Source organism: Lithobates pipiens, unplaced genomic scaffold, assembly GCF_037356315.1.
Source record: "Lithobates pipiens isolate NorthernLeopardFrog02 unplaced genomic scaffold, aLitPip1_a1.2 Scaffold_18, whole genome shotgun sequence".
NCBI lineage: Eukaryota > Metazoa > Chordata > Amphibia > Anura > Ranidae > Lithobates > Lithobates pipiens.
The window spans coordinates 614,213,485-614,236,853 of record NW_027507758.1 but is presented as its reverse complement, the minus strand read 5'-3'; the positions used below and the strand labels follow the sequence as shown (position 1 = coordinate 614,236,853).

The 23,369-nt window shown below is 44.3% G+C and overlaps 1 protein-coding gene across 1 annotated transcript in view; it reads right to left on the bottom strand.

The window, feature by feature from the left end:
- The window catches only part of LOC143986833 (uncharacterized), a 293,231-nt gene that overhangs the window by 35,184 nt on the left and 234,678 nt on the right, over positions 1-23,369 (bottom strand). The window contains exon 11 of the mRNA XM_077485241.1: positions 18,527-18,676. Within this exon, the coding sequence (XP_077341367.1) occupies positions 18,527-18,676 (150 nt within the window). The remainder of the gene's footprint in view (positions 1-18,526; positions 18,677-23,369) is intronic.

Below are 23,369 nucleotides of genomic sequence, written 5' to 3'. Positions count from 1 at the left end.
CACAAAGTGTCATTTATGCAGGAAAAAAAGTCCTTTAAAATCACTCGCAGCTATTATGAATTGTCGGCTCCATAATACAGAGAACACTCATTGAAAGTCATTGATAAAAAAATAAATAAATAAATAATAAAAAAAAGCGTAGGGGTTCCCCAAATTCAATTACCATGCCCTTCAGGTCTGGTATGGACATTAAGGGGAACCCTGCCTCAAATTTAAGAAAAAATTTGACGTGGGGTTCCCCCTAAATATCCATAACCAGACCCTTCAGGTCTGGTATGGATATTAAGGGGAACCCCGCGTCAAATTTTAAAAAAAATTGACGTGGGGTTTCCCCTAAAAATCCATACCAGACACTTTATCCGAGCATGCAGCCTGGCAGGCCACAGGAAAAGAGGGGGGGATGAGAGAGCGCCCCCCCTCCCTCCTGAACCGTACCAGGCCACATGCCCTCAACATTGGGAGGATGCTTTGGGGGTCTGTGACCCCTCAAAGCACCTTGTCCCCATGTTGATGAGGATAAGGGCCTCATCCCCACAACCGTGGCCGGTGGTTGTGGAGGTCTGCGGGCGGGGGGCTTATCAGAATCTGGAAGCCCCCTTTAACAAGGGGACCCCCAGATCCCGGCCCCCCCCTGTTTGAAATGGTAAGAGGGTACAAAAGTACCCCTACCATTTCACAAAGAAAGTGTAAAAAATAGTTAAATAAAACAAATACACTTTTGAAAAATCCCTTTATTAAAAATAAAAAAGTAAAAAAAAGATTCCAGCGGCGGTAATCTACTCTTGCTTTCCAGCGACGGACGGTCATCTCTCCAGCGATGGCTCATCTCATCCAGCGCAGCGAATCCATCCTTCTTCTGTCTCCGTGGAGGAGACACTGCAGGCATTCCGGCGGCCTGACGTTTCTTATATACGGAGGGCGGGGCCACCCGTCACCTGACCCCGCTCCCCTCTGACGCAAGGGGAAACCCGGGGTTCCCCGTGACGTATGGGTGACCCCGCCCCCCTCTGATGTAACGGAAACCTGCCTGTGTTACATCAGAGGGGTGCGGGGTCACCCATACGTCACAGGGAACCTCGGGTTTCCCCTTGCGTCAGAGGGGGGCGGGGTCAGGTGACGGGTGGCCCCGCCCTCCGTATATAAGAAACGTCAGGCCGCCGGAATGCCTGCAGTGTCTCCTCCACGGAGACAGAAGAAGGATGGATTCGCTGCGCTGGATGAGATGAGCCATCGCTGGAGAGATGACCGTCCGTCGCTGGATAGCAAGAGTGGATTACAGCCGCTGGAATCTTTTTTTTATTTTTTATTTTTAATAAAGGAATTTTTCAAAAGTGTATTTGTTTTATTTAACCATTTTTTTACACTTTCTTTGTGAAATGGTAGGGGTACTTTTGTACCCCCTTACCATTTCAAACAGGGGGGGCGGGATCTGGGGGTCCCCTTGTTAAAGGGAGCTTCCAGATTCTGATAAGCCCCCCGCCCGCAGACCTCCACAACCACCGGCCACGGTTGTGGGGATGAGGCCCCTGTCCTCATCAACATGAGGACAAGGTGCTTTGAGGGGTCACAGACCCCCAAAGCATCCTCCCAATGTTGAGGGCATGTGGCCTGGTACGGTTCAGGAGGGAGGGGGGCCGCTCTCGTCCCCCCCTCTTTTCCTGCGGCCTGCCAGGTTGCGTGCTCGGATAAAGGGTCTGGTATGGATATTTAGGGGGAACCCCACGTCAATTTTTTTCTTAAATTTGAGGCAGGGTTCCCCTTAATATCCATACCAGACCTGAAGGGCCTGGTAATTGAATTTGGGGGACCCCCACGCTTTTTTTTTTATTTATTTTTTTATTTTTTTATCAATGACTTTCAATGAGTGTTCTCTGTATTACGGAGCCGACAATTCATAATAGCTGCGAGTGATTTTAAAGGACTTTTTTTCCTGCATAAATGACACTTTGTGCAGGGACAGTTCTAAGCACCAGAAACATGAGCCCCTTCACAGGCATACTATAGATACCCCCCAGCTACGAAATTTAAAGGAATATTACACTTTTATTGTTTCACTTTAATCATTATTAAAATAACTGCTCCCAAAAAAACGGCCGTTTTTAAAACTTTTTTTTGCATTGATCCATGTCCCCTGGGGCAGGACCCGGGTCCCCAAACACTTTTTAGGACAGTAACTTGCAGAATCTTTTCTCTCTGTCAAATCTTTTTTCTCTGTCGAATATTTTCTCTATATAATCTTGGACTAATAGAGGTAAGGTTAGGCACATTCGACCACAGGTTCTATAGACAGATTGTTATTGTCAGAGTCATGTCGAATCTCCTATTCTATATCGAACTGTTGTAACAATGAAAACGAAAATAAAGCATTTATTTATGTCGGTTCTTTCGTTTTTCGGATTTTGTGCTTTCGTTATCGTTTGTCAAAACGAAAACGAAAATAGCTGAAATTCAGACGAAAATGCATTCGGACGAAAACGAATGCACATGTCTAGTCTCCAGTACAAACCAGTTATCACTGTAGCTTGTGTCTCTGTTTCTCCTTCAAAGCCCCTCCACCAGTTTGTCTTTGTTCATCCCAAGACCATAGCGAGGGTGTTATCCACTCTCAGTTTGACTCCTACAAACTTGTCTTTATTCTACATTATGGAGAACCATTAAGGCAGGGTGACACCTTTATTTGGCTTTCTATTGGCCATGGGAGTGAGGTGAAAATGGGATGTGTAAAGGGAGCCTAAAGAGGAACTTCACCCAAAAGGGGAAGTTCCTCTCTTCTTCCTCTCCCCCCTCCTCCTTTACATTTGTCAATTTTTTCTTGGGTGGGGGGGAGCGGGTACCTGATTTTGACAAGTATCCATTCCTCTACTTCTGGTCAGATCACAATGGCTGCCAACCCGTGATCACTCCTCAGAGAGCCAGAATGGGGATTTGTCAATGTTTTAGGGAATATCAATTATAGTAAAAAAAAAAAATTTCCCCAAAATTGTTGCTCTTTTTTTGTTTATTGCGTAAAAAATAAAAACAACAAATGTGATCAAATACCACCAAAAGAAAGTTCGACTTGTGGGGAAAAAGGGACATTAATTTTGTTTTGGATACAGTGTCATACGGCCGCCAAATTGTCAGGTAAAGTGATGCAGTGCTATATTGCAAAAAATGGCCTGGTCCTTCCATGGTTGAAGTGGTTAAGGTTGCAAGGGTGTTATGAGTGCTCCTTTCAGAGGACTAACAGAAATGATCCCTACCCTTCCATGACTATCTTCCAATAACTTGGTTTACTTCCTGCCCTTGAAGAGGAAGGGAGGTATCTGGGTAATGGTTGTCAGTGTGGTAAGTGTGGATTGGCTACATATACCTCCCACTTACCCCTTCTCTGTCATTCTGAATAAAGGGGACTTACAAATGATGTGCACCTTTTCCTGTCAAAGTCTTGTTTAATCTTCTCCTGCAACCAACTTGTTAAAAAAGTTGTATTATATAATTAAAAGGGTGTCTTTGGAATGAATGAATGAATGAAATACTTGTATAGCGCACAATGCGAACTGAATCGCCTCTAGGCGCTGTCAGGAGGGGTGACTTTTGGACTCTGGTATATGGACGTCATGCCAGTCCTGTGCCTCCTACCTTTGGTGCCTGTGCATATATACTGGCAGCTGGAGAGGCACCACTTCTGTTCACCTTTACAATCCTGGTCAGTGTTGGATTGATGACACTCCTTGGGTATCTCCTGCAGAGAGCAGGGCACGATGGGTATTGGCAATCTGGGACATGAAAACAGCAATGTGTAGGGCAGTGATGGCGAACCTTGGCACCCCAGATGTTTTGGAACTACATTTCCCATGATGCTCAACTACACTGCAGAGTGGCTGAGCATCATGGGAAATGTAGTTCCAAAACATCTGGAGTGCCAAGGTTCGCCATCACTGGTGTAGGGTCATCTTATCTGTTTTCTTAAGCCCCTTTCACACTAGCGGTCTGGTGTAAGTGGACATGTGTCTGTTTACACCCACCTACATCTAATCTGCTAAAAATGAATGGATGGGGTTCTGTAACCCTTCATCTGGGTGGATCTGATAGCAGTCGGGGGTTAGTTTACATCCGACTGTCCATAGAGGAGTGCAGGCTGTGTCCGTGTCTCTCTATCTCCCATCTGATAAATGTTTATAATCAATGTTACTTTGTATTTCTCTATCTCCAATCTGATCAATGTTTATAAAAAATGCTACTTTGTATCTTTCTCCTATCTGATCAATGTCTATAAACAATGTTACTTTGTATCTCTCTATCTCCTGTCTGAAAAATGTTTGTAAATATGTTGCTTTCTACCTCTATCTTACATCTGAACAATGTTTCAGATGTCCTTTTTTTGACAGGATGTACTAAAGCTGCTGTATTTACACAGGAACTCTGTGCTGTCATTTTGAGAGCCATTAGTGACAAATGAGATGGGGAATGGCAGCGAGGAGGAAGGACAGGATGTACTACACACATCCTGTTTACTCCCAGTGTGTACAACTGGATGGATGCTTTTACAAAGCTTCTAAAAGCTGGACGAAAGCTCTGCAAATGTTTTGTAAAAACTTGCTGTACACATTGTTCTTATACAAGCTGCACTGGGAGAAGGAAAGGAAGGATCAGATTATTGTACGGTAACCAGACGTCCCTGGTTTCCGGGGACAGTCCCCAGAGTGTGGACATGGTCCCCGGTCCAAGACCTTCCCTGGTTTTGTCCCCGGATCACAGGCAGGGGCCGCTGGTTCTAACTCTGGGCTGCGGTCACTGCTTTTCTCCACCTGCAGTGCTGATCCAGCCCTGACCCCCCCCGAGCAGCGCACAGCTGATTGCACACAGACACACTGCTGTGTTGGCCACTCTGCTGAATGAGAGGAAAGAGCAGGGAGGGGGCAGGGCCGAACTGACACTCTGGAGGAGCGTTCAGAGGCCACACTACACCCAACCATTGGTTGCAGCCTGCAGAGAGACTACACGTGATGGACAGCCAGAACCACACTGTTGAGATACAGAGAGAGGGGGGGGGGGGTTAGAGTATACACAGAGAGGGGAGTTAGAGTATACACAGAGAGGGGGGGTTAGAGTATACACAGAGAGGGGGGTTAGAGTATACACAGAGAGGGGGGTTAGAGTATACACAGAGAGGGGGGGTTAGAGTATACACAGAGAGGGGGGTTAGAGTATACACAGAGAGGGGGGTTAGAGTATACACAGAGAGGGGGGGTTAGAGTATACACAGAGAGGGGGGTTAGAGTATACACAGAGAGGGGGGGTTAGAGTATACACAGAGAGGGGGGTTAGAGTATACACAGAGAGGGGGGGTTAGAGTATACACAGAGAGGGGAGTTAGAGTATACACAGAGAGGGGGGGTTAGAGTATACACAGAGAGGGGGGGTTAGAGTATACACAGAGAGGGGAGTTAGAGTATACACAGAGAGGGGGGGTTAGAGTATACACAGAGAGGGGGGTTAGAGTATACACAGAGAGGGGGGGTTAGAGTATACACAGAGAGGGGGGGTTAGAGTATACACAGAGAGGGGGGTTAGAGTATACACAGAGAGGGGGGGTTAGAGTATACACAGAGAGGGGAGTTAGAGTATACACAGGGGGGGGGTTAGAGTATACACAGAGAGGGGGGTTAGAGTATACACAGAGAGGGGGAGTTAGAGTATACACAGAGGGGGGGGGGGTTAGAGTATACACAGAGGGGGGGGGGGGGTTAGAGTATACACAGAGAGGGGGGTTAGAGTATACACAGAGAGGGGGGTTAGAGTATACACAGAGAGGGGGGGTTAGAGTATACACAGAGGGGGGGGGTTAGAGTATACACAGAGAGGGGGGTTAGAGTATACACAGAGAGGGGGAGTTAGAGTATACAGAGAGAGAGTGGGTTAGAGTATACACAGAGGGGGGGGGGGGGTTAGAGTATACACAGAGAGGGGGGTTAGAGTATACACAGAGAGGGGGAGTTAGAGTATACACAGAGAGGGGAGTTAGAGTATACACAGAGAGGGGGGGTTAGAGTATACACAGAGAGGGGGGGTTAGAGTATACACAGAGAGGGGGGTTAGAGTATACACAGAGAGGGGGGGTTAGAGTATACACAGAGGGGGGGGGGTTAGAGTATACACAGAGAGGGGGGTTAGAGTATACACAGAGAGGGGGGTTAGAGTATACACAGAGAGGGGGGGTTAGAGTATACACAGAGGGGGGGGGGGGGTTAGAGTATACACAGAGAGGGGGGTTAGAGTATACACAGAGAGGGGGAGTTAGAGTATACACAGAGAGAGTGGGTTAGAGTATACACAGAGGGGGGGGGGGTTAGAGTATACACAGAGAGGGGGGTTAGAGTATACACAGAGAGGGGGAGTTAGAGTATACACAGAGAGAGTGGGTTAGAGTATACACAGAGGGGGGGGGGGGTTAGAGTATACACAGAGAGGGGGGTTAGAGTATACACAGAGAGGGGGGGTTAGAGTATACACAGGGGGGGGTTAGAGTATACACAGAGAGGGGGGTTAGAGTATACACAGAGAGGGGGAGTTAGAGTATACACAGAGGGGGGGGGGGGGGTTAGAGTATACACAGAGGGGGGGGGGGGTTAGAGTATACACAGAGAGGGGGGGTTAGAGTATACAGAGAGAGAGGTGGTAAGAGTATACACAGAGAGGGGAGTTAGAGTATACACAGAGAGGGGAGTTAGAGTATACCCAGAGAGAGAGGGTACAGTATATACAGAGAGAGAGGGGGTACAGTATATACAGAAAGAGAGTGAGAGAGAGGGGGGCACTATATACAGAGAGGGGGTACAGTATATACAGAGAGGGGGTACAGGATATACAGAGAGAGAGTGGAGGTACAGTATATACAGTGAAAGTGGGGATACAGAATATACAGAGAGAGAGGGGGGTACAGTATATACAGAGAGAGGGGGTACAGTATATACAGAGAGAGAGAGGGGGTACAGTATATACAGAGAGAGTGGGGATACAGTATATACACAGAGAGAGGGGTTCGAGTATATACAGAGAGAGAGAGGGGGGTACAGTATATAGAGAGAGGGGGTACAGTATATACAGAGAGATGGGGTACAGTATATACAGAGAGAGAGAGAGATAGAAGGGGTATATAGAGAAATAGGGGGTGCAGTATATACAGAGAGAGAGGGGTACAGTATATACAGAGAGAGATGGGGGTACAGTATATACACAGAGAGAGGGGTTACTATATATACCGAGAGAGAGGGTGTACAGTATATACAGAGAGAGAGAGAGAGGGCGGACAGTATTTGCAGAGAGAGAGGGAGCACAGTATATACAGAGAGAGAGGGATACAGTAAATACAGAGGGAGAGAGGGGGAGATACAGTATATACAGAGAGAGAAGATGCAGTAAACAGAGAGGGGGTATAGAGTATATACAGAGAGAGGGTATAGAGTATATACAGAGAGAGGGGGAGATACAGTATATACAGAGCGAGAGGAAGATACAGTATACAGAGAGAGAGACAGCGACAGGGTACAGTATATACAGAGGGAAAGGGGAGATACAGTATACAGAAAGAGGGGGTACAGTGGTTACAGAGAGGTAGATACAGTATACAGAGAGAGAGGGAGATATACAGTATATAAATATATAATTGTATAATTATATATATCAATAAATGCATTGAAAAGTACTGTATTTTTTCTGTATTTTATTGTCTTAACATTTGGTAGTCATATCCCAAAAAATTCTAAGAAGTATTTTTTTTATCTCATGGACAAAATGTGAGAAATAACGTATATATTTATATATCATACAATCATTCCATAAACACATACACTACATATATCATTTGAGGAAACACAAATAAAAACAAACAAAAAAAAATACTGCGCTTAACCTAAAATAAACACAAAATCCAAAAAAATACTCTAAATGTCAGAAGACACAATTATTACGATGTGATACACATCAAGGATCAATATAAAACAAAAAGTAACTGCGTTACCTTGCAAGTCCCTACCCTACTAATAATTTTCCACCTATATTAATATATGGTCATATGATCTCCTGCAATATTTAGTATGCAAATAAATAATAATTTTAAAACAATAATAAAGTGAATGAAATGTACTGGTCCCTTAATCATATAAACAAATGCACATACTCCTCATAATTAATATAGAAATTGTGATACATGACAATAAATAAACATTGATAAAAATATAAATATAACATACAAAATAAAATAAGTCTATTCATTTAATCAAAACCATGATAATGGTAAAAAAATGAATAAGAAAATTAAAAATATGAATAACTTAAAAAAACTTTTAGAGTCCAAACGTAATATATAAAATAAATTAAATAAATTGATTAAATAAATTAATGTGCCCAAAAAAGTGCTCCAGACCAAAGAGAGTGCAACAGTCCATTTATATTGATAAAGGAGTGACTCATTCAATAAATTTCAGTGCTACAGAAAAAATTCCTTCACCACCGATGTGCCGGACACCAATCAAATTGCGCGCTTACCAAATAGAAATAATTCCAAGATCACAACCAATGCCACTAAAGCTCCCAGACGGACCATCAAGGTGGAACAGAGAAACTTCTCCAAGGGGCCTCCACTGGGAAGATCGCTCATAGGGTATAGACAAAAAAAGCTCCCATAGTGTAAACCAGATAAGTAACACTTTATTAAAATGAGTTAAATGAGATACTCACAAACAAACAGTAAGAACAGCGTTAAATGCCGGCTGGCAAAACGAGCGCCCATTCGCTCCAGTCACGTGATGGCGTCAACACGTCTAAACCACCCGACGCACGTTTCGTCATAGGTGACATCGTCTGGGGTGTGGGCGACGCGCTGATGCATCACGTTAATATACAGAACAAAAACAAAACCAAGCCTCATTCTGAGCTGAGGGGAAAAAAACGGAAATAAAAGAATAAAACATGGTGGCCGCACAAGAGCACAGGCGGCATGTTATATATGGGCAAAACAGGCAAGGAACTACTGGCATAAAATCATAGAAAGAAAGAAAAAAAAAGGGGGATATAGCAGTTAAAGTATATCAAAAGTAGTAGTCTCATCTGCTCCTAGATATAAAACGAGTTTAATAGCAGATCTTGCTTATTGAAGCCAGGGCAGTATATCAAAACACCCAAATCTCTATTCGTCCCTAATTTGGTAACTAAAAATTTTTTTTTTTTCTTTCTTTACTAGCTAAAGCAAATTTTATTCGTATTTTTATCTTTATTTTAACTTAATTTTTCAAATAAAATTAAAAAATTAAGGAAAATTACTTTTGTTTATTTATTAATATTTATTTTCTATTGCCAAAAATTCACAAAAAAATTCCACTAGAAAATTACGAATTAGTTAACCATATAGGGAAAAAGAGGAGGAAAAAATCTTCCCATCTTCCCACCAGCTCACCCCGAGTTAACAAAAACTTTCTTGTAACACAAGCATATACTCTTGACATACTGTATATGTAAAAAAACACTAGAGGAGAAAAAAAAACACTAGAGGAGAGAAAAAAAAATAATAATAATTTTTTGAATGTATTTATGAATTATCAATAAATGCATTAACATCTACGTCTATGTTAAGCCCAAACGGGGCATAACACTTTATTCTATGAATCCAAGACATTTCTAATCTTGATATACCCCTAACAAGAGAACCCCCCCTCCAGGGTAAATTAAATTTATCTATACCCACAAAAATGGTCTTAGCCGGATTTTTATTATGATGTTCCAAATAATGCCTTGATACGGAGTGTTTTGGAAAGCCATTGATATTAGTGATGTGTTACTTTAAACTAACACAAAGTGGTAGTTTGGTCCTCCCAACGTATTGAAGCCTGCAAGGGCATTGGAGTAAGTAAACAACCCTTTCAGTGGTGCATGTGATAAATGGTTTAATAGTATGCACACGCAGCGTGCTGAATGAAATAAATGAGTGAGTGCGTCTCTGCGTGCACCCACTTAGAGAACAGACTCGGCATTTACAAAATTGGTAATAACCCGTCAGATTTTCAAAAAAACATTTCCTAAAAATAGGGGGTTTTAGCACATTAGGTGCCAACTTATCTCTAAGCGAGGGAGCACCCTTGTACATTATCCGTGGCCTAGCTGGCAAGACTGCATTCAACACTGGGTCATTACTCAAAATATGACAATGTTTGTTGATTATTTTCTTTATAGCATGATGCTGTACTGAAAACGTGGTTATAAAGGGGGCCGATCCAATTTGATTGTATGAGTTGGTTCTTACTTTCTCCTTTAATAGATCTCTTCTATCAGTGGCCTTAGCAGCTTCAAAGGCTGATTTAAGTAGATCTTCCTCATCTTCCTTTATCTACAAAATGCTTGGAGAGAATTTCTGCCTGTACGTTAAAGAGGTCTAAATCTGTACAATTTCTCCTTATCCTCAGATATTGACTCTTTGGTATAGACCTCAGCCAAACTTGATGATGGCAACTGTCTGTTGGAATGTATGAATTCCTATCCGTACTTTTAAAGAAAGTGGAAGTGAAAAAACAATCCTCAGATCTATATATGGTCAAAGCGCAAAAATTGATACTCATTTGACTGGCGTCAAAACTCAACTTAATCCCTCTCTGACTGGAATTCAAAGATTCCATAAAGTCGTTCAGATCATCGCGATCCCCATCCCACAGGAGGAGGATGTCATCAATGTACTGGACCCACATTTTTAACTGGGGTCTATGGCTAACATAGATGACATCCTCCTCCCACAGGGCCATAAAAAGGTTTGCCAAGCTGGGGGCATACTTAGCCCCCATAGCTACGCCCCTATCTTGACGAAAAAAACTTCTGGTCAAACCAGAAGTAATTATGTGTGGCTGCAAATCTCAAAAGTTCCATGATAAATGCGATTTTTTCATTGACGAGACCCGAATCCCGCTTCAAAAAGAATTCCACTGCAAAGAAACCCAACTCATGAGGAATGATAGAATACAAGGATGCGACGTCGGCTGTCACCAACCACATGTTGTCAGTTGGAGAATGTTCTGATAGAAGATTAATGACCTGACATGAATCCTTGAGATATGAGCGCATGTTTGAAACTAACGGTTTAAAAAAAAAAATAGTCAATATACTTGCCCACCCGGGACATAAGGGAATCTATACCACTTACTATGGGTCATCCCGGGGGGCAAGTAAGACTCTTGTGAATTTTTGGCAAATAATAAATGATGGGCGGTGTGGGGTGCTTTAGGAACAAGATCAGCTTTTTCTTTTTTATCAAGCATGCCCTGCTTAAAGCCCCTCTCAATAATACCCTGTAACACATCTAAATAGAGGAGCTTAGGCTCACGCTTAAGCAAAGAATATGTATCCTGATCATCCAAGATACGATACATCTCAGCCATATAATCGGTTCTATTGAGAACAACAATCCCATCCCCCTTATCAGCGGGTCTAATAACAAGATCGTTGTTGTTACATAGAGAATCCAATCCTGTTGTGAACTCAGATTGTAATGTGACTCTCTTTAGGGGCATTGATTCAAGATCTCTAAGAATAACGTCTCTGAAAACACGAATAGAGGGAGCTAGCGCACCCGGAGGGTTAAACACTGAAGCATTAGAAAGCCCAGAATGCTGATAGTCAGTAGGTCTCACAACCTTCTCTTTGATGGGATTAGAGAGCATATACCTCTTGATGTTTAGTTTGCGGATGTATTTATGTACATCCATATAACTTTCAAACTTATTGAGTTTGCGAGGAGGTGCCAATTTCAATCCTTTGTCTAACACAGTCTTTTCTGCTTGAGTCAGATCAACTGTGCTGAGATTGAAAATGCCAGTTCCTACTATGGCATTTTTCGCTTTTGCTCGTACCCTTCTCCCTCCTCTAGTTCCTTTTTTCTGTCTATAGTTCTTTTGGTTCCCTGACTGGGCCTGTGAAAACCCCACTGATTGGGTTCACGACAAAGAGGTCCAGAGCCAGCATAATCAAGTCCCATATTATTGGAACCCTGAGTATTGCTGGGAGGACCATTCCCTGTCAAGATTGGTTGATTAGGTCGGATGGGTTCTCTGTCCTCATTCGGACCATTAAGGTCTCGCAAGGGATACAAGCTATTTTGTAAATCACTACCGAAATCAAACTAATCCCTTTTTCCGTTTACTCACTCCAATGCCCTTGCGGCTTCAATACCTGGGGAGGACCAAACGACCACTTTGTGTTCTTTTAAATGAACACATCACTAATATCATCAATGGCTTTCCAAAACACTCCGTATCTGTCAGGAAAGGTTCCCTCCGCTGGTAATATCAATCATTTGGCATGCAGTACTGCGATCCACCAGCAGGTGTCTCCTGCTGGAATTATGTCATCTTTGGTCCGCAGTACTGGTGTCCACCAGCGGAGGGATCCTGGCAGTATGGAGCAGGTATTGCCCTCTGCAGTCAGGCGTCACATGACTGACAGCAGCCATTATAAATACCCGGCAAGTTCATATACACTTCGCCTTGGTATTGTCCTTGAGCCCTGACCTGCAGCTTGTTTGATACCTGATACCTGATACCTGATACCTGATACCTGATACCTGTTTCCTGATCCCCGTTTCCTGTATCCTGCCTCTTGTACCTGTTCCCTCTCTCCTTGTCCCCCTATTCTGCTTACCTCCTATTTATGACCCCGGCCTGGCTTGACTACGATTCTGGTTCTCCCTTTTGTTACATTATACTGGTTTACTTGCTTATCTGCACTGTTTGGTTGTTAGTTTGTTCACTTAGTTTGTATTGGTGGTGTGTTCACATTTATATGCGTTTGCTTAATAAATTTACCTTCACTTATTTGTGTCTGGTTCACTTGTCGCAGTCACACAGTTCTGGTCACATCTGGTTCATGACAGAATACCAAGGCCATTCCTGACCAGAAGTGGCTGCACAGGGGAACCATTTGCTTTAGTTTGGTTGCAAACATGAATGCTGATGAGATCATTTATTTTTCTCTGCTGGCATCTGAGAGTGGTGATTATTGCCACCAGGTTTTGAAAGAATGGTCTAGTGACCAGTTGTTTGCAGCTATGCGTTTGGCTCACTCCCTGGTCGATCAGGGTTATACATTGTTTGAGGAGGTGCAGCCTTTGATAAAGATCTGTACTGAGCTAGCCCTGCCCTGTATCCCAGATGGCCGTGATGATTTCACTCCTCCTTTTGATATGAATCAGGTTGTATCTTTAGTATGGCTTTTTGAAGATGATCCTTCTGATTTTTGTGAACACTACTCAGCCTGTTCCCCACAGGTGATTGCTGAGTGCATTGTATCTGCTCAGTCTTTGGTTAGACAGGGAGGCTTAAAACTTCAGTTTGTACAACCCATACTTTCAGCATGGTCTGACATGGTGCAATCAGCCCCAGCCAAACAATCCACCTCTGCCATCAGGTATGAGCCTACCCAAAAGTATGTTTTCCCACCAGCCATGTCAGCCTCAGTTGCACCCCAGTACACGCTGCTCCCAACCAAATACTCCTATCCAGTCTCTACTCCCTGTACTTATCCTGCATTCAACCCACCTGCTTCCTCTCCGCTGTCTACAAACCCACAAGTTCTTTCTCCAGCTACTGGTACCTCTTCTCTGCCATATCACAATCCTCCTTTCCAGTCTGCTGCACCCCTTATTTACAGTCCTGTAGTCACCTACAGAGCGTCAGTGGCTAAGCCAAAGAAAAAACGAAAGTTTTTCCCAACCAAAATGGTCTTAGCATTAACCCAACCTGCCTCCACACCTACCAATCTGTCCCAGCCCGGAGTGCCAGAGCCAGAGCTCCAGCCCGGAGTGCCAGAGCCAGAGCTCCAGCCCAGAGTGCCAGAGCCAGAGTTCCAGCCTGACGCCTTCCAGCCTGATGTCCCGGCCTTCCAGCCTGACGCCTTCCAGCCTGATGTCCCGGCCTTCCAGCCTGACGCCTTCCAGCCTGATGTCCCGGCCTTCCAGCCAGACGCCTTCCAGCCTGATGTCCCGGCCTTCCAGCCAGACGCCTTCCAGCCTGATGTCCTGGCCTTCCAGCCAGACGCCTTCCAGCCTGATGTCCCTGCCTTCCAGCCAGACACCTTCCAGCCTGATGTCCCGGCCTTCCAGCCAGACGCCTTCCAGCCTGATGTCCCGGCCTTCCAGCCAGACGCCTTCCAGCCTGATGTCCCGGCCTTCCAGCCAGACGCCTTCCAGCCTGATGTCCCGGCCTCCCAGCCAGACGCCTTCCAGCCTGATGTCCCGGCCTTCCAGCCAGACGCCTTCCAGCCTGATGTCCCGGCCTTCCAGCCAGACGCCTTCCAGCCTGATGTCCCGGCCTTCCAGCCAGACGCCTTCCAGCCTGATGTCCCGGACTTCCAGCCAGACGCCTTCCAGCCTGATGTCCCGGCCTTCCAGCCAGACGCCTTCCAGCCTGATGTCCCGGCCTTCCAGCCAGACGCCTTCCAGCCTGATGTCCCGGCCTTCCAGCCTGACGTCTTGCAGTCTGATGTCCCGGCCTTCCAGTCTGATGTCTTGCAGTCTGATGTCTTGCAGTCCGATGTCCCGGCCTTCCAGTCTGATGTCTTGCAGTCCGATGTCCTGGCCTTCCAGTCTGATGTCTTGCAGTCTGATGTCCCGGCCTTTCAGTCTGATGTCTTGCAGTCTAATGTCTTGCAGTCTGATGTCCCGGCCTTCCAGTCTGATGTCTTGCAGTCTGATGTCCCGGCCTTCCAGTCTAATGTCTTGCAGCCTGATGTCCCGGCCTTCCAGTCTGATGTCTTGCAGTCTGATGTCCCGGCCTTTCAGTCTGATGCCTTCCAGTCTGATGCCCCGGCCTTCCAGTCTGATGTCTTGCAGTTTGATGTCCCGGCCTTCCAGTCTGATGTCTTGCAGTTTGATGTCCCGGCCTTCCAGTCTGATGCCTTCCAGTCTGATGCCCCGGCCTTCCAGTCTGATGCCTTCCAGTCTGATGCCCCGGCCTTCCAGTCTGATGTCCCGGCCTTCCAGTCTGATGCCTTCCAGTCTGATGTCCTGGCCTTGCAGTCTGATGCCTTCCAGTCTGATGTCCCGGCCTTGCAGTCTGATGCCTTCCAGTCTGATGTCCCGGCCTTGCAGTCTGATGCCTTCCAGTCTGATGTTCCGGCCTTCCAGTCTGATGCCTTCCAGTCTGATGTTCCGGCCTTCCAGTCTGATGCCTTCCAGTCTGATGTTCTGGCCTTGCAGTCCGATGCCTTCCAGTCTGATGCCCCGGCCTTCCAGTCCGATGCCTTCCAGTCTGATGCCCCGGCCTTCCAGTCCGATGCCTTCCAGTCTGATGCCCCGGCCTTCCAGTCTGATGCCTTCCAGTCTGATGCCCCGGCCTTCCAGTCTGATGCCTTCCAGTCTGATGCCCTGGCCTTCCAGTCTGATGCCTTCCAGTCTGATGCCCCGGCCTTCCAGTCTGATGCCTTCCAGTCTGATGCCCCGGCCTTCCAGTCTGATGTCCCGGCCTTCCAGTCTGATGCCTTCCAGTCTGATGTCCCGGCCTTGCAGTCTGATGCCTTCCAGTCTGATGTTCCGGCCTTGCAGTCTGATGCCTTCCAGTCTGATGTTCCGGCCTTGCAGTCTGATGCCTTCCAGTCTGATGTTCCGGCCTTGCAGTCTGATGCCTTCCAGTCTGATGTTCCGGCCTTGCAGTCCGATGCCTTCCAGTCTGATGTCCCGGCCTCGCAGTCTGATTCCTTCCAGTCTGATGTCCCGGCCTCGCAGTCCGACGCCTTCCAGTCTGATGTCCCGGCCTTGCAGTCCGACGCCTTCCAGTCTGATGTCCCGGCCTTGCAGTCCGACGCCTTCCAGTCTGATGTCCCGGCCTTGCAGTCCGATGCCTTCCAGTCTGATGTGCCTGCTGTCCAGCCTAATGTGCCTGCCTTCCAGCCTGACGTGCCGCTGCCCGCCTTCCAGCCTGACGTGCCGCTGCCCGCCTTCCAGCCTGACGTGCCGCTGCCCGCCTTCCAGCCTGACGTGCCGCTGCCCGCCTTCCAGCCTGACGTGCCAGCTTCCCGGCCCGATGTGGTTCTGTCTGCTGCCCTGCTTGAAGTGTCTGTTACCCAACCTAATGTGACTTTGCCCATAGCCCAGCTTGACGCAGTGGACTTTCCCCAGCAACTGCTAGTTGGAGCGTCCGGAGGTCGCTCCTTTGAGGGGGGGTACTGTCAGGAAAGGTTCCCTCCGCTGGTAATATCAATCATTTGGCATGCAGTACTGCGATCCACCAGCAGGTGTCTCCTGCTGGAATTATGTCATCTTTGGTCCGCAGTACTGGTGTCCACCAGCGGAGGGATCCTGGCAGTATGGAGCAGGTATTGCCCTCTGCAGTCAGGCGTCACATGACTGACAGCAGCCATTATAAATACCCGGCAAGTTCATATACACTTCGCCTTGGTATTGTCCTTGAGCCCTGACCTGCAGCTTGTTTGATACCTGATACCTGATACCTGATACCTGATCCCCGATCCCTGTTTCCTGTATCCTGCCTCTTGTACCTGTTCCCTCTCTCCTTGTCCCCCTATTCTGCTTACCTCCTATTTATGACCCCGGCCTGGCTTGACTACGATTCTGGTTCTCCCTTTTGTTACATTATACTGGTTTACTTGCTTATCTGCACTGTTTGGTTGTTAGTTTGTTCACTTAGTTTGTATTGGTGGTGTGTTCACATTTATATGAGTTTGCTTAATAAATTTACCTTCACTTATTTGTGTCTGGTTCACTTGTCGCAGTCACACAGTTCTGGTCACATCTGGTTCATGACAGTATCAAGGCATTATTTGGAACATCATAATAAAAATCCGGCTAAGACCATTTTTTTGGGTATAGAAAAATTTAATTTACCCTGGGGGGGTTCTCTTGTTAGGGGTATATCAAGATTAGAAATGTCTTGGATTCATAGAATAAAGTGTTATGCCCCGTTTGGGCTTAACATAGACGTAGATATTAATGCATTTATTGATAATTCATAAATTCATTCAAAGTTTTTTTTTTTTTTTCTCTCCTCTAATGTTTTTTTTCTCCTCTAGTGGTTTTTTACATATATGTCAAGAGTATATGTTTGTGTTACAAGAAAGTTTTTGTTAACTCGGTGTGAGCTGGTGGAAAGATGGGAAGATTTTTTCCTGCTCTTTTTCCCTATATGGTTAAATAATTCGTAATTTTCTAGTGGAATTTTTTAGTGAATTTTTGGCAATAGAAAATAAATATTAATAAATAAACAAAAGTAATTTCTCCTTCATTTTTAAATTTTATTCTTATTTTTATCTTTATTTTAACTTAATTTTCCGAATAAAATTTGCTTTAGCTAGTAAAGAAAGAAAAAAAAAATGTTTAGTTACCAAATTATGCTTTATTCTTTTATTACCATTTTTCCCCTCAGCTCAGAATGAGGCTTGGTTTTGTTTTTGATCTGTATATTAACGTGATGCGTCAGCGCGTCATCCACACCCCAGACGACGTCACCTACGACGAAACGTGCGTCGGGTGGTCTAGACATGTTGACGCCATCACATGACTGGAACGAATGGGCGCTCGTTTTGCCAGCCGGCATTTAACGCTGTTCTTACTGTTTGTTTGTGAGTATCTCATTTAACTCATTTTAATAAAGTGTTACTTATCTGGTTTACACTATGGGAGCTTTTTTTGTCTATACCCTATGAGCGATCTTCCCAGTGGAGGTCCCTTGGAGAAGTTTCTCTGTTCCACCTTGATGGTCCATCCGGGAGCTTTAGTGGCATTGGTTGTGAGCTTGGAATTATTTCTATTTGGTAAGCGTGCAATTAGATTGGTGTCCGGCACATCGTTGGTGAAGGAATTTTTTCTGGTGCACTGAAATTTATTGAATGAGTCACTCCTTTATCAAATATAAATGGACTGTTGCACTCTTTGTTCTGGAGCACTTTTTTGGGCACATTCATTTATTTAATCAATTTATTTAATTTATTTTATATATTACGTTTGGACTCTAAACTTTTTTTAAGTTATTCATATTTTTTATTTTCTTATTCATTTTTCACCATTATCACGGTTTTGATTAATTTAATAGACTTATTCATTTTTGTATGTTATATTTATATTTTTATCAATGTTTATTTATTGTCATGTATCACAATTTTTATATTAATTATGTGCATTTATTTATACGATTAAGGGACCAGTACATTTCATTCACTTTATTATTGTTTTAAAATTATTATTTATTTGCATACTAAATATTGCAGGAGATCATATGACCATATATTAATATAGGTGGAAAATTATTAGTAGGGTAGGGACTTGCAAGGTAGCGCAGTTACTTTTTGTTTTATATTGATCATTTGAGGAAAATATGCTTATAAAATAGTTTACCATTTGCCAATAAAAAAAATATGTCCCCAGAATTCATTTTAAAAATCTGGTCACCTTAGATTATTGGCTCCTAGGGGCAATACTGACACTTCCACCCTCACATTTGGGTAAGATCTGGTCTGTATCGGGCCACTTAATATCTTATCACAGTCATCCACTTACCGATGGGTTCCTGGCAACCAGCAGAACAGCTTGTTTTACAGCATTTCTTTGTCCCGGGACAATCCGAGTCTACGTTACAACCCGGAGGGATGGGGTCCTTACATGCTACAAGGGTTTTAAACATGGGACAGGTGCCCGGTTTGACCACCACTGCAGGAAAAAATACATTTGTTATTATTATTATTATTATTACTATTATTTTTACAGGTAGTTATATTTACCTAGCACATTACAGATACATTGTACATTCACATCAGTCCCTGCTCTCCAGGATATAACAAGGCAATAACTGTCTATACTGAGAAGGAGTCTTTACAACCACTTTAAGTCTACCTAAAACTCGCATTTCTTTGGACATCGAGTGCTCTTTCCTTCTTTTCCAAGTCTACATGCGAAAATTACCGTAAGGCCGAATCGGAAAAGGTAGCAGCCCAAGCCCCAAGAGAGTTCACCGCCACCATCCACCATTGGGCATAACCTACTAGAAAGGGATTTATGCCTACTCACCCACACAATTTCCCATCCATTACCAGTGACTGATCCAGTCAGTCCAGTGCGGTCTCCAGTACAAACCAGTTACCACTGTAGCTTGTGTCTCTGCTTCTCCTTCTGAGCCCCTCCACCAGTTTGTCTTTGCTCATCCCAAGACCATAGCGAGGGTGTTATCCACTCACAGTTTGACTCCCACAAACTTGTCTTTATTCTACATTATGGAGAACCATTAAGGCAGGGTGACACCTTTATTTGGCTTTCTATTGGCCATGTAAAGGGAGCCTAAAGAGGAACTTCACCCAAAAGGAGAAGTTACTCTCTTCATCCTCTCCCCCCCCCACCCTCCTTTACATTTGGCACTTTTTTTGGGGGGGTAACTGATTTTGACAGGTATCCATTCCTCCACTTCTGGTCAGATCACAATGTCCGCCGGCGACCCGTGATCACTCCTCAGAGAGCCAGAACAGGGATCTGTCAATGTGGCTGTCAGTGGTTATTTTTAGATCTGATTGCTGTATAAATGTCACCGGTCCCAAAAAAGTGTCTTAAGTGTCCGATCTGTCGGCTGCATGTTGCCGTCACGCTAAAAATCACTGATCACCACCATTACTAGTAAAAAAAAAAAAAATATTAATAAAAATCCCCCATTTTGTAGATAACTTTTGCATAAACCAATCAATATGTACTTATTGCGATTTTTTTCTTACCAAAAATATGTAGAATACATTTTGGCCTAAACTGATAAGGAAATTTTATTTTTTGGGGGGATATTTATTATGGCAAAAAGCAAAAAATATTGTTTTTTCTTCAAAATTGTCGCTCTTTTTTGTTTATTGCTCAAAAAATAAAAACCACAAAGGTGATCAAATACCACCAAAAGAAAGTTCTATTTGTGGGGAAAAAAGGACATCAATTTTGTTTTTGGTACAGTGTCGCACGAATGCCCAGTTGTCAGTTATTTTATTTATTTTTTTTTTTTTTTCGCTTTAAATTTTTTTTTTATTGTTTTTTTTTTTTTTTTTTTTAAAACAATTTTTATTGAAAATTTTATATCAGTACAAACAGGTAGAACAGCTTATACATAACAGTAATATGTTCGGTTTACATGAAATGCATGACATCTGCGGACGCAGCCGCTGCTGAAAAAATTAGTTATTTCAGAATACCATAAGAATACAAAGAAAAAGCAGGAGATACAACTGAGGAATGTAAAAGACAAAGGCCGAACGGCCAAGTAGATTAAGCTGAATCAAATTACATCTTATTTTGACATTACACAATGCGATTTCCAACCTCGGTGTTTGGGCTTCCTTTCCTCCCGTATATTAGTTAGTAGCCCATCTCAGTTCAGTTACCATATGTGTGTGAGTATGACAATCAATAAAAATATAGCTATAAATGCCCGTATGTCTTGAAGACGTGTTGGAACGACCATGGTGCTGTAAGTTGTCGGATGTGAATAAGACCCATTATATAGACCTAGCTTATGCCTTTAGAGCCAATTGAAGAATGAGTAAGGTTTTCTAGGTCAGTGTTAAAACAGTCGCCTGAGTGATATCCAGGTGTTCTAAACGTGTATAGTAATGCACTTCTCACAGTACAGCAAAGCAGTGATATGCAAGAGAAAAAGGGTAAAAAAGGGTAAAAAATTTCCCCAGTAGTGTTCAAGGAGAGTTGTGCCGAATAATACTTTTGTAGAGATCTGTGGTTTTAAAATGAATCCAACACGCCCAAATGGTCGTGAATTTTGTAGGGGTATCATGAGCTTGATGTATGAGGTCTTCCATTGTCATGATTGCGTCAATTCGATTAAACCAGTCAATCAATGTTGGAGGATCAGGTGTGCGCCATTTACATGGGACGCACAGTCTGGCGGCGTTCACCATGTGCATGGCTAAAGACCGAAAATAAGAGCGTGGGGATTTGGTCGAGTAATGCAGTAAAAATTGAGCTGGGGAATTATCTAATTGGAAAGTAGAGATATCAATTATCAGCTTGTGAACCTCTGTCCAGAATGGTATAATGTTAGGACATGTCCACCATATGTGGAGGAATGTACCAACTGCCGTCTTACATCTCCAGCACATCTGTGAGTTAGCAGGGTTTATGATGTGCGCTTTATAAGGGGTGTTATACCACCTGGAGGCAACTTTAAAAGCGTTTTCCTGGGTGTGTGCATTAACGGAGCCCTTATGAACATACCTGAAAATATCCCCCCAGTCTGTTTCAGGAATGTATATTTGAAGATCGGAGGCCCATTTCTGCCTAATTCGGACATCTGACTTATCACATTCTTTGAATAGGAGGGAATAAGTGAGTGCAATCAAGTGGCGGCGGGGTTCTTCGATAGAGCAAAGCTCTTCAAAGGGGGTCAACGCTCTGAACCAATTTGGTCTGGGATGGTGACTGAGCAAAAAGTGCCGGATCTGCAGGTAGGTCCAAAAAGGGAAGGAGCCGTTAGAGGAAAATGATGCTAAGTCACTTCTGGGGCAGATTGTGTCATTATGAATGAAGTGCATTGCTCTGACTGTGGTGTGAGGCCATCCTGGTGTTAAAAAGGAAGGGTGTGATCCTGGGCTAAAATCTGGGTTGTCCCTAAGTGGAGTCATTGGCCCGTTAGTTGATGTGATACCATAATGAGCACTAGCCCATTGGAGAGCAATCAGAGTGGGAGCTATCGGGGGATGATTTGTTTGCATTTTGGACTGGTGTTTGTAGTTAATCCAGGGAAGGGAAGACAAGGGAATGTGTGAGAAAGCTTGTTCAAGACGAATCCAATCCTTAAGGGAGGAGTGGGTGTGCCAATCAATCAACCTGGTAAGATGGCATGCCACCTGATATTTGCGAATATCGGGGAGGCCCACTCCACCCTTAAGCTTCGGGAAGGTCAATCTCGAGAAGCTAAGACGAGGACGCCCCTTGTTCCAGATAAAACGCGTGCATGCTTTTTGAAACGAGGAGAAAAAGGTATGGGGAAGTTGTATCGGAATCGTCTGGAGTAAATAGAGGATGCGTGGGAGAATGTTCATCTTGATTATGGCAATCCTACCGAACCAGGAAAAGCGTTCTGGTGACCATATCAGAAAGTCAGCGGATATCCTCTTCAGCAGAGGTGTGAAATTTAAGGTATATAGATCAGCTAGGGAGGCAGGAAGTTGGATTCCCAGGTAAGTTATAGATTTAGTCTTCCATTGAAAGGGAAAGTTAGCCCGACAAAGGGCACAGACCGATTTGGGTAGGGATATATTTAGAGCACTGGACTTATCAAAGTTTATTTGTAAATTTGAGATGCTCTTGAAATTAGCAAAATCTTGCAATAAATTAGGGATGGTAGTAAGGGGGGCGGTAAGAAAGAGGAGAATATCGTCTGCAAATGCAGCTACCTTATATGTATGGCCTTTGACATCAATTCCTTTGATGCCTGGGTTAGCTCTAAGTCTTCTTAAAAGAGGTTCTAGGGTCAATATAAAGATAATTGGGGATAGGGGGCATCCCTGGCGCGTACCATTCGACACGGAGAAGGCATCCGACAGATGACCATTAACCCTAACCTTTGCCGTAGGGTTCGAATATAAAGCTTGTATTAGGTTTAGCATTCTTGGGGGAAGATGTATAGCCTTTAGGACTTCTGACATATAGTCCCAGGCCACCCTGTCGAATGCCTTCTCCGCGTCCAACGATAACATAAAACCCTGCTTCTGGGAGGTTGTAATCCAATGGTTAATATTTATTGCTTTCAAGGTATTGTCCCTAGCTTCCCTACCAGGGACGAACCCCACTTGATCTAGGCCAATAAGCTGAGGGAGAAGCGGTAATATTCTATTGGCCAAAGTTTTCGCGTACCATTTTAGGTCTACATTAAGTAGGGAAATAGGTCTATAATTGGTCACAACAGATGGGTCTTTACCGGGTTTAGGGATTACCGTGATGTGAGCTTGTAGTATATCGGTGGGTGGTGATATTGGGTCAGAGAGGGATTGAAAGGCCGAGAGAAAATGAGGCTGAAGAATATCCGCAAAGGTCTTGTAGTAAGCTACTGTGAGGCCATCGGGGCCAGGACTCTTACCCGGTTTAAGTTGCTTCAGAGCATTAGAAATTTCTTCTATCGTCAAGGGAGAGTCCAGGTCTCGAGCCGTATCGTCTGATATGGGAGTAGGGCTATATTGGTGCAAGAAATCTTTAATGCGTTCAAGTTTCGATGGTAGGGCCGATGGAGTAGTTATTGGGGAAAGATTATAGAGTTTAGTATAGTATCGGACAAAATGATTAGCTATGTCGGTAGATTTATGAAGCCGTCTGCCAGATGGATCTGTTAGTGAGTGAATAGTGGTGGAAGCTCGTTTGGCTTGGA